The sequence below is a fragment of the Cylas formicarius genome, unplaced genomic scaffold, assembly GCF_029955315.1.
Source record: "Cylas formicarius isolate icCylForm1 unplaced genomic scaffold, icCylForm1.1 PGA_scaffold_7__23_contigs__length_41026272, whole genome shotgun sequence".
Lineage (NCBI taxonomy): Eukaryota > Metazoa > Arthropoda > Insecta > Coleoptera > Brentidae > Cylas > Cylas formicarius.
In genome coordinates this window covers 14,197,719-14,213,638 of record NW_026844352.1, presented here as the reverse complement: position 1 = coordinate 14,213,638, position 15,920 = coordinate 14,197,719, and the positions used below count along the sequence as shown (strand labels likewise).

Genomic DNA, 15,920 nt, shown 5'->3' with positions numbered 1-15,920 from the left:
TACGTCATATAAAATCTGATAGAACGGTACTCTGAATACTGCTGCCGATATTATCAGATTCTACGTCACTTTCTTCGGAGGATCCAGTATTTACTATGAACTGCATACTATCAATCGTGTTGTCAAATACACGATCTCTTTGTATGAGTTCTTCCTTGTGTTTCTTTGCTTGTTTGCAAATTTTAGCCGATTTCGCAACAGTAACTTCTGAAGGCCCATTTTTTCTATGGGATTCAATTTTCCTTGTGTTTTTTCTTTTAAGTATTTTATTCTTTTGAGACGGATATCATGAGTTTCGTTTGTCTTATGTTTTTTTGCCATCTGCAAAATCATGATACTTGAATATTTATTTCTAATATGTTTTTTTTTTAATTACTTCACAAACAACAAACATATTAATTACTTGAAGTCCATTTGGGCCAATAAAGTCCTTAAAGAACCAACGATGATAAGCGTTATCAAGTAAAATCCCTTTGTCTAATATTTTCTGCCTAATAACTGAAAAAAAAAAAACATAGTATGTGGATAGTAATGGTTGGTTATTATATTTTAAATCCTTTTAAAGTAGATCATTTTTTCTCCATAATTAAATGATTTTCCCTTCGAATTTCATTTATATTGAATTGATATGTCCCAACTTCCTTTTCCTGGGTGTGCAAAAAGAAGTGCTTGCTCCATCTCTTACACAGTCTACATTCACTTTTCTTGACTCTTTTTGAATCCTAGATTAGGTTCATTTGGATACCTTGGTAGCAGCCGGAGTTCTTGCCCTATAAAAAACCACTTCGTTTGCATAAAAAAATGTTGTAGCGATCTTTGGAATAGTTATTTCTTCCTCTGCCTCCTTTTTAACTATGAATTATTAATATTTTCTTGCCTGTTTTTTTAGCGGACATCTTGGGTAAATGAACTGCTTCTGTCTACTTCAGATAACGATATTTTCAATAACTAGAATAAAACAAATATTGTTCAACATAATTTTTCTTTTAAAAAAGCCGAAATCGTTATATGTTCTTATAAAATATAAACATACAAACAATCAAACAACAATAAACGAAATTTGTACAATACTTCCGTAAGCCTTTAAAAACATTATCACAATATCAACAGCTGCAGTTCACAGAAATTCGAGCCGGGATAAAACAGTTGTGCTCGAAGCCACGCTCGGGTCGAAGTTGGTTCACTGTAGATATCGCTACAGGGCGGTTTTTACATTTTAAAATCCATATTTTTGCAATTGTGCCACTGAAATTACGATCGAACATTAAGTTACTTGTACATATGTAAGTTTAATCAATCATTACTTTGTTAGGAATTAGGTGGGCTATAAGCGAAGGCGAACTGAGCGTCTCAAGACCGCTAATTTCCGTGGCAAGAACCGGCTTGTCGCAACTCCACGCTGCGAAAAACAGAAGCCAGTTTGTTGTCGGATTGATCAACGGTATAGGCCAACAACTGCATGAGGATTTCCGAGAAAATTTCGGCCAACTGGTAGCTATTAAGAGCTTTTTATTTCAAAAATTAATTAATGAAAATTTAGAAACAACGTTATTGTTTTGTTACCTACTTTTTAGTCTTATTGATAATGAGAAACGAGATTTTATAATATATTTCCTGAACTAAAAGCCGATGAATATTTAAAAGATGGACGATGTTTCTAATTTTTTAAAAATTACTCGATTTGACTTTTTAATTTTTACGAAGTACAAGAAAATGTATGGATATTTTGCATTATACAGGGTGTACAATATAAGATGATGTACACGTGGATTTTGGAAACTGTAAGAGATACAGCGTCGCTCAAATGGAAGAAAAGTAGCATATGCATATGTCAAAAAATAATCTAGCTTTGTTTTATTTGAAATCGATACCCTTACATAGGGTGAAAAAGGAAAATGTCAATTTTTGAAAAGCGATAATATTTTCCTTAATACATTAGCTGAAATATTCAAATTTTCAGGATGTGGGAAAAAGGATACGGCGTTGCTAAAAATTGCGTCAAAAAAATTTAGTACTACTATGTTGCGTACGGCCGAAGTCTACTTTTGTATTTCTTATGAATTTTAATATTTTCAAAATCGTCTTTAAAAATGTTTTTCAACCATGTGTTTGGTTAAAACAGAAATAACAAAAATAAGATTTTAGGCTAGTGAGTGCTATTCAAGATTAAAAAACATTTAAATAACGAATGAGCAAGAAAGGAGTCAATAAAATTGAAGAGAGAGGATCGAGAAAAGAAGTCAGTAAAATTTGTATACAAACAAATTGAAATTGGTCTTCATTTAATTAATTGCTACGGTTTTATTCTCTCCGTATTTTGGTGACAATGCCACTGGGTATGTGGGTAGCTCCGGTGTCGTACTCGAACTAGTACGACTCAGGTAGAGACCAACGTTAGAGCATTTTTCCGCGTGCTAGATTTAAAATGTCGAGCGCCGTCAAGTGTTACGAAATTTTACCAGTCAACAACCAGAGCTGCACCAAGGTAGTCCACGTCTTGACATCAATTTTTACATCACTATTAAATTTAAGTCCATTACTCTTTCTCGTCTACTGCTTCAGAATATTGGAAAATTGGCTTAACATTTACGGAGTGATATTATTGACAGCTTCTGTAACAGCTTCCAACGTTTCCATAGGACTTAGTTTAGTGTGCCGGTGCGCCGTCTTGTTGGAAGTGGAAGGTTCATAAGATATTCCGTTGCGTTAGTTTGTAGAAGGTTGAAATATAGTTCAATTTTGTGGGTACCAAAATACCAAACCAAAAGGTAAATCCCCAAATCACTTGATGCGTAACTGCACGAGCTAGCCGTGGATTTACCTCTGCCCAAAATACAGTTTTCTTACGATTAAAGAGTCCACAATTAGTAAACCGATACTATTCCGACCAAAGGACTTTTAAGGAAGAGTTTGGTATCTAGCTGTTTTTCTGAATAAACCGCTGACACAATGCAATTCTTCTAACATTATCGCCGTTCCTAAAGTCCCTGGCAAGGTCTTTCACGATAAGGATGACATCTCTGTCGTAATGATGTACGAGGTGTGGTCTCTACCACGTTTTGCAAGACTTAATTTTGATCTGGAGGTTTCAGATCACTAAACATAGCTCTACCCGGTTGACGTCCTTCCGGATATTTATTTAAATACATCTTCGGCTTTTTCTACGTTCCTACGGCATAAAATAAAACACTCCAAAATAATTCATTTTAAAACTCACAATTTATTAACTTCACACAAGTGTCACTGACTGTTGTCAATAATTACGCTGGGTTACGCTGGCTTCTCCAACTTGGTGAAGAATAAACAGCAGTCTGTTTGAATGTTATTAGGTTTATTGATATTACACTACACACAATATTGCAGCTAATATTATTGAATTTTTGGTTTTTCGGGAAAATATTAAAATTTTGTCAACTACCTGATTACAATGTTCAAAATACTTAATACATAACTTTAATAATTTTTTTCTCTTTTGAGACAACTTATTTAACAGTAATTTTTAAAAAGAAGAGAAAATAGCCTCCCACGTAAAAGATTTGGAAAATATTGTATTTTGGCTATGTTTAGTCGAATAAGAAAATAGAGAAAATCACCCAAGGGATCTGTAATGTACTAGATCTAAATCAGTCAGATATTTCGTCCTGTTACCCTATCATCAGACCTGCAAATCCAACAAATGCCAACTGAACTAAATAAAAAGATCGGTTTTCCTTAAATACAAGAAAATATATACATCAACACGTTTGGGTTTCAAATAAAAGGTTAAAACGGCTAACTAAACAAAATTTAAACTTTGGGTGGCCTCTAATGATAAATATACGAACGATACATAATTAGTGACCTTAAAAAGCTACAAACATAAAAGAAGAAAAAGAAAAATGAAAAGCTAGGAAAATGATAGATGCTAATTAGGATATATAGTATATATGGTGTTCAGGATCGTTCATCTTACTAAAACTTAATCATTAATGTATATAACATCAGGGATGTTTAGTGCTGTCCCGATCTCCATATTCTCAAATATGCTAGAAGAAAGTGGTAGTTTTTCTGAAAGCAAGATACAGAGAACAAATTTTAAATTCTTGGGAGCGGACTACCCTGTTAACTCAAATTAATTTAATCGTTTAGGTGTTTGAGTGGATGAATGAAACCGCACCTCCTATGGTTAGTAGACCCTATTACGATAGCGATCGTGATTGTATTGACTCCTACCATACTAGTCCTAGTTCAGATCCCGCTGGGGAATTGCTGCTCTTAACGGGACAAGTGAAATACTATTTAAGTATAATTCGCGAATGGTTAGATAAAACAACCAATCAGCACTTTCTGATGTTGGGTCCTCACGGATCGGCCAAACGGTGAGTATTCCAGAGTTGGTGTCGAAAGGAAAATGAAGTACAACAGCCCCTGAAATTAAATTATCAGAGGTGGACTAACAAATGTTTTAGAAAAACCAAATTCTTTAATACTATTTGCAAATCTTCTGGATTCCTCCTACTTCGGTTGTTGATAAATTGAATTTGCTGGCGTTTCGCTAATCACTGTGTTCGTTTTTCTTAAGCTTAACTGAAACTGGTTCGCATTCTACTTGCTTATATATTGTTGGGGGGGGGGTTAAGCTAAAGCATGGACATAAACATAAACAAAGATCGGTTAAGCAACTGCTGATGAGTTTATTTGTCGTCGTCTTAAGATTCTTTCATGTTCTTTGAGCCTAGTTGATATTTTTCGTCCGGTCGCTTCAATGTATTCTTTGCCGCATATGCATGGAATGCTGTAAGCTCCTGCCATCCCAAACGGAATTTTGTTTTTGACCGATCGAAAATGTTGAGAGATTTTTGGGCAACTGGTAAATTTGTTTTCGACGTTTATGTTTCTCAAGAACTTCAGATTTATCGTCAGTGATGTTTTGAATGTAACAGTGGTAAGTGTGGGATTGCTTTCGAATTCATTGTCATTGTCTTGTAAAGTATTACAGTAGCCTGTGGAAGTTTCTTTATAAAATTAAATTCTTTGATGTTAATATTTTTGTTAGCTCATTTATTTCAAATTTTACAAAAATTATACTAGTTTTAAGGCTCAACTAGTTTGTTGCAAATTCTCTTGTTTTGAACTGCATCGAAATTTTATTTTTTACCCATTATTAAATTACGTTACTAAAATAAGGATATTTCATTGCTTATGAAAACGAGAAACGGCACATAGAACATCAGTTTCTTTCTTTCGGTGTGTATTTGATCAATTAAAATTTTTCTTGTAATGTATCCTCAAAGAGAAATTCATATGGTTTAGCAACATATACTTTGTCGTCTTCCAGCCACATTATTTTTTGTTTTACTTAATATGAAACTGAAATATAAACTAAATCGAGATGAGACGAACTTGAAACAACAGTTGTACGGCAAACATCACCTAAGGCTTCAGAAATTTTAAATCGGATATAAAAAATGAGATATTATACATAAAAAATGTATATAACAAAAATCTTGGTGCGAGTAGATGTGGCAACGCTGCGATATTCAAGATACTTTAAAAATAGAGACCAAAACCCAATTTTCAAGTCTTTTCCTAATAGGCCGTCGAGTTTGGGTCACCCTGTACATATTGATATAAAAAGTTATGAGGAATTTTATCCTAACAATATTCACTTAGAAATAAAGATTTTTCGGAGTACAGCGGAATTCATTTCAAAATATGTTGGTCAGATATGCTTAACTACCACACTATGAATCCTACAAAATCGCGGACACTTCAAACAACTTTTTTTTTGTTTTAAATATGATTAAATTTTCTATCTTCTAAATAATATAAGTTTTAGAAATGTTTCTTTTAGTGCCAAAAGGGCAATGGCAATAAGAATAAGAGGGTTTTACAAAATTTTAACATTTTAACAGAACGTTGCTGACTTTTATATCCTAGGGTATAATACAATACTGCTATACTTACAAATTTCGGATTCAGTCGTTCCTTATGGTGCTGCCTGGAGGGTGATTTTGGATATGTCGAGTAAATGTCGTTCCAGTGTTGCAGAACGGAGCAATAAAATCGAGAATAAACCTAATATTGTGGTCTCTGTATTTAATAAATTTAATAACTATTTTCTTGATGCTTCCAAAAATATAGTGTTATTAGGGATGTGAATAATCAGAGTTTTTATATGGTACCTGTTATGGAGGAGGAGCTCTTGCATATTTTAAAAAGTAAATTAAAAACAAAAAGTCTTTTGGATCCGATGGCATACCAACGTTTTTTATTAAAAAGAGAAACAGAGTTGTTCCAGTTTTCAAGGCGGGCAGTCGCCAGTTACCGGAGAACTATTGTCCGATAACAATTTCAGATGGTTTTTCAAAAGTTTAGAGTATGTTTTCTTAGAGAAATTAAAGTTTTTTGTAGCTAAATGTCATATTTTTAATAGATAACCAACATGACTTCAGAAAAAATAGAAGTTCTTGAACTGCTCCTTATTCGTATTTCTATATAATATGTCGGGCGTTTGACTGTGCACGCCTCTAGACCGATGTAGAAGTTATTTGGAAGATCGTTCTCAATTTGTATCCCTTAAGTTTTGGTTAATATGTGACTGGAAAGTGTAAATTCAGCTAGTCAACGCATAGCGATGGGTGTCCCTTAAGGTTCAGTTTTAGGTCCTGTACTTTTCATATTATATGTAAATTGCAACTTGCCGTTGTTGTCGTGTGGATATAGATTGATGGTATGGTTTGGAAAAATTAATCTACATTTCAACGCAAGCAAAACCCAAATGTGATAATTTTAATATCTACTTAGGCAATGCCACTATCTCAAGGGAGGCTACTGTGAGGTTTCTGGGATTGAGTTTCGATGAACATTGAAACTGGAATTGTGATACTCTTATTTCAACTCTAAATAGTAAAATATTTTTTTTATAAATCTTAGTGAGATTTTAACTAGGCAACAGTTGCTCAATTTATACTATGCGAAGGTGGAGTACCATTTACGTTATGGGATCAAAATGTGATATTTGATAAACACGGTGTTGTCGAAACAATTGTCATGTAAAAATATATAATTTCATGAAAATCTGAACTTTTAATTCTTATTGATTTTGGTTTTTACATTCTAAGTATACAAGACAGAGCGGTAAGCTGCACGTTCCCTACTGTAGGCTGTCGACGACTTCCAGGTCACCTCATTATTTGGGTGTTTGAATTTTTAACAATCTGCCCTTGGAGTTAACAGACAAACGTTTAAAAGCTTATCTATTTCAAAAGCGATTAAAAATATTGTTGTTACCCAAAATATTTTATAATCTAGACCAATTTTTTTTGAGTAAATGTTTTTTTATGTCTTTTGTACCTATTATGTGTTTTGACTATACAACTTTGTAGCTATTTTTTTGAAAATAATTATATTTATTATTATTATTACTTAACATACAAAAGTGCACCGTCGGAAGACACTCACGCAGAATACGTCCAAGTAAGAAACAGAGTAAACCAAGAATAAGATCAATCAAAAGAGAACATTGGGTCAATTTTACTAGCGACATGGACCAGGACCTGTATGACACCCAAAGAAAAGTGTGGAAGATGCTGCGGAACAGGAAAAAACAAGTTAACGAGCTTGTGCAGACCAAAGGAGTACCAATGGCAACAGCATTATAGAGAGCTTTACGATGCTGGGGAAATGCAGAATATAAACGAATACGAGACAGATATAAGTGGTACACTCACTGTTGAAGAGGTGGAAGCAAAACTAAAGAAATTGAAAAACAGAAAATCACCCGGACTGGACGGCATTCCCAACGAGCTTTTAAAATATGGAGGCCCCGAACTCGCAAGGAGACTAACGCAACTAATTGACAAAATCATAAACAAAACGGAAACACGAGACGAATGGCATAACAGCATCACCATACCTGTATTCAAGAAAGGACTAAAAACCTGCCCAGAAAACTATATATACTCTCTTGAATACGGCAATGAAACTCTTCACGAGTATTCTCAAGGACAAACTGGAAGTACAAATTAAGAATGCTGAAGAACAACAGGGCTTCACAAAGGGACGGTCAGCAATAGACGCAAAGCCCACAGAGTACAACATACCAGCGTATATCTGCTTCATTGACCTAACAAACGCATTTGATAGGGTCCGATTTACAGATATTAATGGAAAATAAGGCTCCAGCAAACATATCGAAGATAATCCACAACCTAAATAACAATAACGTAACAAAGGTCAAGGTAGGTGATCAATTCACTGAAAATATCCAGGGAATCAGACAGGGTGACAGTCTAAGCCCCCTTTTGTTTAATCTCCTCATGGACAAAATTATAAACAAAGCAACAGGTCTCAACCTCAGATAGAGACTGGGCAACAAAAGAGATGGAATAGTGTGCTACGCCGATGATGCAGCAATCATCGCCGAATCATAAAACGACCTACAGAGACAACTATTCCAGTTCTTCCTAGAAGGGCGCCATCTCAATATGAACATTTCTATCAGCAAGACCAAATGTATCTCAATCGCGAAGGATCCGCTCAGATGTAAGCTGGTGGTGGAGGACAAACCCATAGAACAAGTGATGCAATTCAGATATCTGGGCATAGATATATCAAGCACCCACGACCCAGTTAAAGACATAAGGAGCCAGATAAACAAAGCATCCGCACTATCAGGATGCCTACGAGATATAGTCTGGTCCAATCCGTACATGCGCCAGGATAGCAAAATTTGAATCTACAAGACTTGTATCAGACCCATCATAACGTAGGGCACGGAAGTCCGCGAAGACACCAACAAGACGAGACAAATTCTAAGGGTAGCAGAGATGAAAACACTGAGGACAATAGTGGGGAAAACAAGAAGAGACAGAGTAAGAAACACAGATGTCAGAGAGCAGTGCGGGATACAGGATATTGTGAGATGGGGAAGACAACGTAAGAGGCAGTGCAACAACCATGTAAAACGGATGGACGAGAACAGACTTCAGAGAATAGTCCTGGAAAACAACCCGCCTGGCCCAAGACCTCCCGGGAGACAACCTAAAAGGTGGGAAGATAGTTCGCAATCCACTTCACAGGGAAAGATGCAGAGGCAGCTTCAGAATTAACGGATCGACAGATCTCCAAGAAGTAGAAGAAGAAGAAGATTATTATTATGACTTAATTTTTTTAAAATTTCACATGCCGCAGTATGCGTAATAGTAAAATTGATAATATCCATTTTTTTTTCAAAGAAACTGCCACAGGCTACTGTAATACTTTTTACAACACTTCTGAATTCCTCCTGCGTCAGTTTTTGTTGAGTCGAACTTGCTGACGTTTAGCCAATCATCCTGTTCGCTTCTTCAGAGCTTGACTGAAACTGTATCAGGATAATTGGCAAAACGTCAGCAGTATTGATAATATCCACTTTCAAACTGAATATATTGGAAAAATATTGATAAATTCGAAGAAACAACGTCTCAACCACTTTATTTTTAAAACCGTCGAGAATAGAGCTCCTGATTATTGATAGTTGATTAGATAGATAAAACCAGTGAATTATGAGGAAAGTAATTTTGAACCCTAAAAGTTTTGTATAACTTTTTTTGTAAACTACGAAATAAATGTCCCGAGAAGCAAATAATGAAATCAAAGAATTTGGTTATTCTAAAATTGGTGTTTACTCTGACATCTTTTGAGACTTTTCATGCTTTAGGTTAATGATTTCTCACGTAATAGCGTCATATTTCGATACCGAAATCGTGACTATCCACTGTAACGCTGGTTTGCTGACACATCACATCATTCAGAAATTATTGCAGGTAAAAATATTTTATTAAGGGCTACTAAGTGCTTTCATGATAAGAAAATGTGTCATGTTTTAGCATTGTCTGTCGCTGTCCACCAATAAAGGAAAAATGTTAAAACCGAGACGCGGCAGGTTGATACTTCATTTTAGAAATGTCCATTTGCTTAGCCATGACAAATGGGGCACCAGCATGGTAATCGAATTTCTTAGCCAGGTAAGTATTTATTTGTAACCACGTAATTACTTTTGAAAATCATTTATGATAGCAAATTAATTTTGCGAAACAATTATTGTTGATAATTCTTTTACGTAACTATTATTATTGATTAAACAGAGTTTAACAGTCAAACGTTCAAAATACTGTTTTTAAATGAAATCATAAAATACGTTTTGTTTTAAGCGGTCCATAGACTTTCAGGGAAACGCAAGAGATAATCTAAATATTAAAGATACCAAAAACAGTAGTGTAGATTTTTCTTAGAAGCTTCAATTATATTACCTATTAGGTTTAAGGAAATATATTGATAATTAATTCCTTGCTCCTAACTACAGACCAATTCTCTGTGAGGCTCGTGTTTAGGTACATTACTGCTTCTGCTATATAGCAATCATTGGGCCAGGTGAACTGCGAGAAAAATTTGTATGCTGCTTATCTTAAAATTTTCGGAAACAATACAATAAGTTACACTTTCAGAATATTTTTTCTAAAAACTAACCAAAACTCTGTCATTAATCCTAGAATGCTCGTCCGTGTCGTTAAATTTTGACGTCATACAAAAACGCTACTCCATAGTTTTCTATGTCCTTCTTCAGCTGAAAAAAGACAATATAAACATACTAACACACAAAAGTGAGGTTATGCAACTATTTATTTTTGTTTTAATGAACTGTAGTTTTTTAAAATACTTTAATTTTTGTAAATAAATAATAAATAAAATACTTATATTAAAATGGTCTTCATAAAGGTAAACGCGACTTTTTAATGAAATATCTGCAAGTTCGCGTCTAATGACTTTTAGCCATATTTTTAGTTATTTCTCTTGAATAGGTAATTTAATTAAAGTTTTTCCCGGTACAGAAATGATTGTAGTTTTACAACCTGACACGATGTAATAACGATAAACCAAAAAATGTTAGGCTGATAAATGTCAACAAGAAAACGTACCTCGTGATGTCACGAACAGCTGAAATATCCACGTTTTTAGCGGGAAATTGAAAAGTTCAAATTACGACAAAGATATCTGCAATGGCCCTATTACAATGTGTAAACAATGTTGCGTTTATGATATACGATTATAACATGAAGGATCTTCTATACATACCTTCAAAACACATGCGCAGCATGTACCCAAACCCACATCAAGGTCTATGAACTTTTATTAAGAAAAAAACTTGTGCAGAATGTAACCATCTCCACATCTTTCAACTTTTATATCAGGAAGTGCAAAAATATGTGATACAGATTGTTTCCTAATTAAATGTTTTTTGGGTTCATTTTAAAAAGAAAACTTCTTTTGAACATACGTCCCAAACGTCTTAACTTTTGAGATACAGGGTGGTAAAGTTTTCAAAAATGAAATATATTTTTTTAATATCTGTAATACCACAGTGGCGTACCATTAATGTCTGCCAAAATAGACAGGTGAAATTCCGTACGCTCGCTACTGGTGCATTTTCTGGTACATTTGTTTGTACTAAATTTTTTTAAGTATTTATACTGGTATTCCAGATATTAAAAAAATATATTTCATTTTTGAAAACTTTACCACCCTGTGTCTCAAAAGTTAAGACGTTTGGGACATATGCTCATATGAAGTTTTGCTTTTAAAATGGACCCAAAAATCACCCCTTTAATTATTGGCGTTCAATTAGAAAATACTCTGTATTTCATCACTTTGCTACTGTTCTTGCATCTTATCATTTACCGTCGTAATGTGTCTTTCTTTTTTTTTATGCGATCTATTGGAATTTTTTTTGTAACCCTATTTTGTATAACCTTTGTGGTATGGTTAAACGTAATGTGTTCTTATGATTTTTGGCACAAATATTGCCGAAAATATTACTTAACTGTTTACATCAATACGCTATAATATCCCAAAAGTGGGTGTGCAGTGAAAAGGTTTCCAAACTTCATATTTCCGTTTAATCAAATATATCGGTTCAAAATTAATTCATATTTTCAGATAATAGAGTTCGAAGGATTTTTTGATTCCAATACGGAATTTATTAGACTAGAAAACGTGACAATAGTAGGGTCGTTATCATCTGCAAACCGACTATCATCAAGGTTTTTGTCTAAGCTGCATGTCCTGAGTATAACGTAAGTTTGAGCGTTATGTAAAAGTCTCTTGGCTAATTATTATTACCGTTTCAGGTTACCCGATCAAGAAGACTTACCGTCAATTGCAGCTTCGCGGCTTTTCCATGCAATGCCAATCAGTAATGAAACTTGGTCGAAATCAAACGTTTACAAACTGGCTAGCATAATGGCCGAAACTTACAAGAAGGTGATTATTTTTCTTATCTCGGTGGTATTTGATTTCGCCTTAGGTAAAAAGCTTATTTGTTGTAGCAGGACGCCCAAATAATACTTTTTTTGTTTATTGTGTTGCCTTCTTGCCAAAAATCGTGTTGCACTACACCGTTGTAATCCATGAAAACAGCATTGCCTTCTTTTTTCACTGGAAACGATGTTTTTTTTTGGTCTCGGCTCATTTGGTGAACGCTATTCAACAAGATTTTTTTTGCATGAAATTGAGGTCTTTTGCCGCTACACGAAGAAAATCCAAATCATTTACCAAAATGTCGTGGGCGGATCCATAGACAATGTTAAAGTCCTCCACTATGTCTCTGATGGTTTATTTGCGATAATTTATGAACATTTATGTTACTTTATTAAAGTTTTCGTCGGTTTTCGATGTCGATCGTCTGCCGCTGCGTTCATCATCTTTGAACCGCTCGACACTCGTGCCACTGGTAAACGACCGTTTTCTTTAAAGAATAATATGCAGTGTATAATAATATTATATAGAATATAAAAAAGAAATCCGGATCTCATAAAAGGTTCAGAAGACCCTCAGAATTACAAAATTTTAAATGTCTTACTTATGAGTTACTAGGCAAGATATATTTTTTGCACTGTGTTTTAGACAATCAGGAATCAAGAATTTCTGTGAGTTGTATGTAATAAGCTTTTCAAATAATGAAACCTAAATTTACAATTTCACTGTAATTCTTTTTTTCTACTCCTGTCTGTAAAATACCTAATTACCCACCGATCTAGCATGCGGGAAGCGTCACTTTACCACGTCAGTTTCGTTACCCATGAATCCGAGCCACTTCTGACATTTCCGGAATTTTACCTCACGGATTTGGGAGCAATCGGATGTTTTCGAAGATGTTTCCAACGCTTTGAATTTTGACGTTTGTCAAGTCTGACGGTCATGTCAGTGAATGTATTCGTGTTGTTTTGCGAAAATGTACCCAAAAACTAACGGTCGTAGAAAATGTATAGTATGCAACACGTTCGGTAATAGTATATTATGCAACAAGTGCGGTAAACGGCATTTGACTTATGAGTTTATTTGACACGAGCGGAGCGCAGCGGAGCGAGTTTTTAATAAACGAATACAATACAATAAAGACATATTACAATAAAGACAACCGATGTTGCTAAATTTATTGCTGAAGTTCAGTCAGAAATGAAACTAGATGACATTGACGAGATAAGCGATAACAATTTTATGGAAGTTGTACACAAAAAACGACGTTCTAAAATAAATGTTGTAGTTGGGAGCAATAGTACAACTACGTGCTCTTTGAAAACATCAGATTCTCTAGCTTTTCTGCATGTTACACCCAGAGACAACTGTTGAAGGCCTTACCGATATTTCCCGAGGTAAATTGCGAAAAGCTAAATTCGCAGTATCCCAACTATTATTCGTCAAAGTCACTATAGATAAGGACCACTACGAACAATCCACGGAACCTTCTTTGTGGTCGATGGGAACTTGTTTAAATCGTTTTTATCGCAGAAGGAAGACTGAAACGTCACTCAGATAAGCACGCATGTAGATCTTGACAGGTGGGATGATGTAACTTCCCAGACCTTACAACAATTTTTAACGCAGAGCACAATTAATATAAAGGATTTCGGGAGGACAGCTGTAGGAGTAATAGAATAGGAGATCAGACCAGAATTGGAACCAGGTCCCTGGACCCTTGTCCCCTAGTAAAAATAACCTTCAGTCCCATCGTTAGCATGCAGGCCCTGGGATCACCCCCTGAAGAGTCGAAACTATGCAACGTCGACCGTCTGAGAGATAACCCCCTTGCTTTTACAATACAAGGCTCTTGTATCAGTATAATGGATGTACCTTCCTCCGAAATTTTCTTGCATAAGTAAGCCGTTACGGCCCTGCTGTGTTGCAGGTTAATTTCTAGTATACCCGTGAAGGTGTTGTTACGGGAATACCATCTGAGGGTCTCGCTGCTAGCTTCAGCCCGGATCCTAGCCAGAGGTAGCACCTACCTCCGCTTCCACCTTTTCCTGACCGGTGGACCCTGGTGGGATCGCCGGTCCACTTCCATCCGAGATTCCTTGTCGGTTCATCCTTTCTCGGAGGGCCCTTCGGAGGTCTCCTCCACAGAAACCGCGAGCGTTGCCTCTGCAGCAGGCATATCAACTTCCATGGACGGGTCGTCTTCATGTGAGACCCCCGCGGGTACCTACTCCCCCTGCGACCTCGGCGCCGCCAGGTTTACTTTAACCCGAGTCGTCAGGTCACCAGACAGAAGAGAAGTGAGCCCATAGCTGTGATGACTCTTGCAGATTTCTCGTCCACGCCCACCACCAACTTTGTGCTCCTTCCGTCCTCCGTTCTCTGCCAGACCATCCAGGCACGGCAATCTAGGTCATTCTGAGCTGTTAGGTAGCGGACTAGTGCTCCGTTCGAGACACCCGCCCCTAGGCCCGGAATCCAGATCGCCGGCCATCTGAGCTTTAATCCTTCCGGATTGATTTCCACCAGGTTTGCGAGCCTCAGGTCCTTACGTTGATTAGCTCCCTACGAACCCACTCCCAGTACCCGAAAACAGGTCAGTGTCCTGCCCTCTGAGACCCACCAGCAGTTCAGGTCCCCTCGGTTCCGCTTGCGCATAGGATTGGACCCCGCCTTCCCCTGGTCCAGCGTTTGCAGGTGTCCTGACCTGGGTGGTCCTTCCCATCTTTCTCTTCCGCTTGGCGCCTGCCGTTTTCGGTGTGCCGCCTATGGAGCGCGTCGTTGTCGGGATTCCTGGGCGTCGGAGAGAACTCATCCTCGGTTCAGGAACCGTCGCCGCGAGTCTCCCTCGTTTTTTCGGCCCCACTCTTGTGTCTGGGTCAGTGTATTGACGAGGTGGTGTTCCCGGTTTATACCGAGCCCTCGAAATCGGTCGCAGCCTAGGAATCCTCCTCAGATCGCCGTTGTAGGGGGTACTCCTCAGATCGCCCTTGTAGGGGAACTTCCTGAACATGCTCCTGTTTGCTGGAGCCCTCCTGGGGGCCCTTTTTCTCCTTCTCCCTTCTTCTTTTTTTCCTTTTTTTAGTTCCATATCATAGGGAAAAATACGGTCGGTCTCTGCAGAGCCCCGCAACAGAGGTAAGGCTTCCTTCCCCGAGGTGCGCCCGGTACCTCGAGGTTGGTCCAAGTGTTTAAGCTCAGAGCCCGCGCGTCGCGTGGCCACCCGTAGTGGAGGCACCCGACGCATGGTTTATAAACTGATTAAGAGCCAGCTGGCACCGTTATACCCTGTGCAAGCCCTTAGCCACGACACGACAGCTGGTCAGGGTGAGCTGGTCCACGACTGGTTATTTGTTATTGGATTTTTAGCTCCTCATGCCTCCTTATTCCCATCCACCCAGGCCCATGGGAGCCTCCGTAGATAGAACCGATATTATTCCGTTTTTGAAAACATAAAGCAAGCATTAGGTGGTGTTGAAAAACTTATAAAATTAGCACGAAACTAATATTGATGATGATCCTGGCGCTAAGAAAGTTGTTGTAATCAGAGACGCAGGGTAGAACAAGTATAAAACTATTCTCGGTCCTGTGTCAGCACAATAGTCTGTAATAATGCTGCTCTAATGCCTCCTATGGTAGTGTAT

The 15,920-nt window shown here is 37.0% G+C and overlaps 1 protein-coding gene across 8 annotated transcripts in view; it reads left to right on the top strand.

The window, feature by feature from the left end:
• The window catches only part of LOC132705627 (cytoplasmic dynein 2 heavy chain 1), a 110,222-nt gene that overhangs the window by 44,030 nt on the left and 50,272 nt on the right, over nt 1-15,920 (top strand). For all 8 annotated transcript variants that reach the window (XR_009619475.1, XM_060676327.1, XM_060676326.1 and 5 more), the window contains exons 34-39: nt 1,313-1,491; nt 4,129-4,358; nt 9,683-9,788; nt 9,852-9,989; nt 11,959-12,095; nt 12,150-12,282. Coding sequence is in view for 7 of the 8 variants with exons in the window: in XM_060676327.1 (XP_060532310.1) it covers nt 1,313-1,491; nt 4,129-4,358; nt 9,683-9,788; nt 9,852-9,989; nt 11,959-12,095; nt 12,150-12,282 (923 nt within the window). In the remaining variant the exon portion in view is untranslated. The remainder of the gene's footprint in view (nt 1-1,312; nt 1,492-4,128; nt 4,359-9,682; nt 9,789-9,851; nt 9,990-11,958; nt 12,096-12,149; nt 12,283-15,920) is intronic.